This window comes from Acanthisitta chloris, unplaced genomic scaffold (genome assembly GCF_000695815.1).
Source record: "Acanthisitta chloris isolate BGI_N310 unplaced genomic scaffold, ASM69581v1 scaffold37145, whole genome shotgun sequence".
Classification (NCBI taxonomy): Eukaryota; Metazoa; Chordata; class Aves; order Passeriformes; family Acanthisittidae; genus Acanthisitta; species Acanthisitta chloris.
Window position 1 is genome coordinate 1 of NW_008674849.1, and position 2,858 is coordinate 2,858.

The following is a 2,858-nucleotide window of genomic DNA, read 5'->3' on the forward strand; positions in this document are numbered from 1 at the left end:
GAGGAAGAGGAGGAAAATCCTCATCAATCACAGCAACTCAGTTTTGCAGCCTGTAATCAACATGAGAGATACAACCGGTCCCTGTGTGGGGTCATCTCGTGGAATTCAGAATTCAAAGCGTTCTGTGATCAAACACATTAAAATGTAGATAATCCTCTGCTAATCACATTGCTCTGGATTTTTTTGCTCCATCAACATGGGCATCATCGGCTGCCACTCCCTCCTTGCTTGGGGGCTGCATTTCCCCACGTGCTGTTCCTCAAGAAAACCCCAAACCACAACCCCTGGTTCAAAGGCTCCTTGTGATTACACAAACAACCCTGGAATTTGGCATCTTGCTGTTGTGCTTTAATGTTTCCTGGGCATGGCTCTGAGTTCAGGCTGCAAAAATGCATGAATTGGTTCCCTGGGACAGGGACAGCCCTGAGCACCGGCACTGGTAGTGGTCTGATCCTGCTGGGAATGGGAGGGGTTGAATGGACTGCTTTGTTGGTGGATAGAAAAGCCTAATCCAGTGTGTTATTTTGAGGTGAGAAATGTCTTCTAAAATTCAGGGTGTTCCCCAAAAGCACCAGCACTGCATTTTGGAGGGGGCAGGGTGGCCATGAAGTTTGTGCTGTGTCTCACAACTGCTCTCCCCTCCTCTTGCAGGCCATCAGCATCAGCAAAGCCATAAACACACAAGAAGCACCAGTGAAGGAGAAACATGCACGCAGTATCCTTTTCTTGGGGGTGGAGGAGGAGATCCAGTGCTGAGACAGGAGGGGTTTCACCCCACAGGACTGGAGGTTTGGGAGATAGAAAACCCACACAGAGCTTGGTTCTGGGGTGATGTCTCATCCCTCTGGATTGGAGGGTGGGTCATCCATCAGTAAAAAGGCAAACAAGAGCAGTGCAATAAAATTGTGTATGTTTAGCAATAAAATGCAAAGGGCCCTGGTGTGCCCTGCAGCAGGAGGAGGTGCACCCAAAAAAACCCAAGTGGGGGTTTCTCTGTGGGTGCAGCATCACTCTGGTGGTCTCTGTGCCCATGGAAGTTGAACAGGGATAGTCCCCAGCCCAGCCTGTCCCTTGTTCCATGTGCATCTGGTTGGCCTTGACTGCAGGGAAGGGATCATCCTGGGCACACACCATGAGAAGGGAGCGTTCACCTTCTGGTCCTATGCCATTGGGCTGCCCCTGCCCAGCAGTGCCATCCTCAGCTGGAAGTTCTGCCACGTCCTGCACAAGGTCCTGCGTGATGGTCACCCCAACGTGAGTGTCCCATCTGGAACATCCCTCCTGCTTTGCTGTGGGGGAAAATTTTGCCTCTTTAGATGTGCCTCTGTGCAGAGAGTGGGTTCCCTTCCCTGCCTCTGCCACATTTCCCAGGCTGTATTACTCTGAAGCATCTCAGAGTTGCTTTTTGAAACTTTTGGAAGTTTCAAAACCTTTGAAACTTGGCCATACAAATCCCCGACCTTTGGGGGATTTGAAACCTTCCCATGCAAATCCCCAACCTTTGATTTACATGAAAGGTTTGAACAACTTCTCCCAAAGTTGGAGCAGCATGAGGGGCCAGGTCCATCCTCTTCTGAGCATCTCCCATGCCAGATTCACTGTGCCACATCCCTCCTGTTTTTGTCCCCAGGTCCTCCAGGACTGCCAGAGGTACCGTAGCAACATCCGAGAGACAGGAGATCTGTGGGTGAGTGGGGCAGAGTGGAGGTTTGTGCCTTGCAGGAGGCTGGAGGTGGGTGCTGAGAAACGTTGTGGGCATGGGGAGGGCCAAGCACCCCCTGAAATAACCTGTTGTCTTTGCTCCCATGGGCTGATGGTTGTGTCCGTGGTGAAGGCATAAGAACTGTGGGGCTGGGGCAGGTTCCCTGGCACATGTGGGCTGTGCTGGATCCAGGCACATCACTCCAGATCTGACACCTTTCCCCTCATGTCTCTGCAGGGCCATTTGCACGACAGGTATGGGCAGCTGGTGAGCATCTACACAAGACTCCTCCTCACCAAGATCTCCTTCCATGTCAAGGTGAGACCTTCTGCCACCGTAACTGAGGGATTAGGCCTTCGCCAGGAGATGTGTCACACCAGCAAAAATATAAGAGGGAACTGATTTTTTTTTTCTTCCTTTTCCAAAGCATCCTGAGTTCCCCCCAGGCCTTGAAGTGTCGGATGAGGTGCTGGAAAAGACAGCAGGGACAGATGTGAACAACATGTGAGTGTCCTGGCAGGGCTGCAGTGCCTGGTGCGTGGTCAGCAGCTCACGCCACCCAAACCACAGCATCCTACACCTCTTCTGTTAGGGCAACCATCAGCATTTTGTAAGTTGGATGGTGCCTGATTAAGGGGGTGTAAGTGCAGGAAGGAAAGCCCCAAATCCCTGTCAGTTTGAGCCCTTGGCGTCCCGAGGACCTGCAGCGATCGCGAGCGCCGCAGGGAGGATGTCCCTGCCAGCGGGTGATGAGTTCTGGTTTCTTTTGGCAGCTTCCAGCTGACGGTTGAGCTGTTTGACTACCTGGACTGTGAGCTGAAGCTGTCAGAGTCAGGTGAGGAGGCGGCAGGCAGGTCCCTCCCGCTCGCCCCGGGGCTCTTGAGTAATAGTTTCGCTCTTTGGCTAGGAATGAGTTCCGGGAGGCTGAGGTTGGAGGCTCAGGTGCTTCCTCCTTCTCCCCTGAGATTACTGAATCCAGTTTCTTAACTGGATTCCCCTGTTGATGCTCTATGCAGGCAGCTGTAGGAAAATATTTAAGGAATGTGGCTGCTCTGAGCCCACCTGAGCAATGCAGAGTGTTGTTTTCAGAGCAGTGCTGCTCAGAAATAAGCTTTCATTTCTTTTTGGTGCATTACCCAAATCCTTCCCATCCTGC

At 52.1% G+C, this 2,858-nt stretch overlaps 1 protein-coding gene across 1 annotated transcript in view; it reads left to right on the forward strand.

Annotated features, from left to right (window-relative positions):
* Positions 1 to 651: 651 nt before the first annotated feature.
* HIP1R (huntingtin interacting protein 1 related) overlaps positions 652 to 2,858 on the forward strand; it is a gene marked incomplete at its 5' end in the record, with an annotated part of 12,741 nt that continues 10,534 nt past the window's right edge. The window contains 6 exons of the mRNA XM_009075502.1: positions 652 to 715; positions 1,112 to 1,254; positions 1,631 to 1,687; positions 1,940 to 2,020; positions 2,130 to 2,206; positions 2,476 to 2,537. Coding sequence (XP_009073750.1) covers positions 652 to 715; positions 1,112 to 1,254; positions 1,631 to 1,687; positions 1,940 to 2,020; positions 2,130 to 2,206; positions 2,476 to 2,537 — 484 coding nt within the window. The remainder of the gene's footprint in view (positions 716 to 1,111; positions 1,255 to 1,630; positions 1,688 to 1,939; positions 2,021 to 2,129; positions 2,207 to 2,475; positions 2,538 to 2,858) is intronic.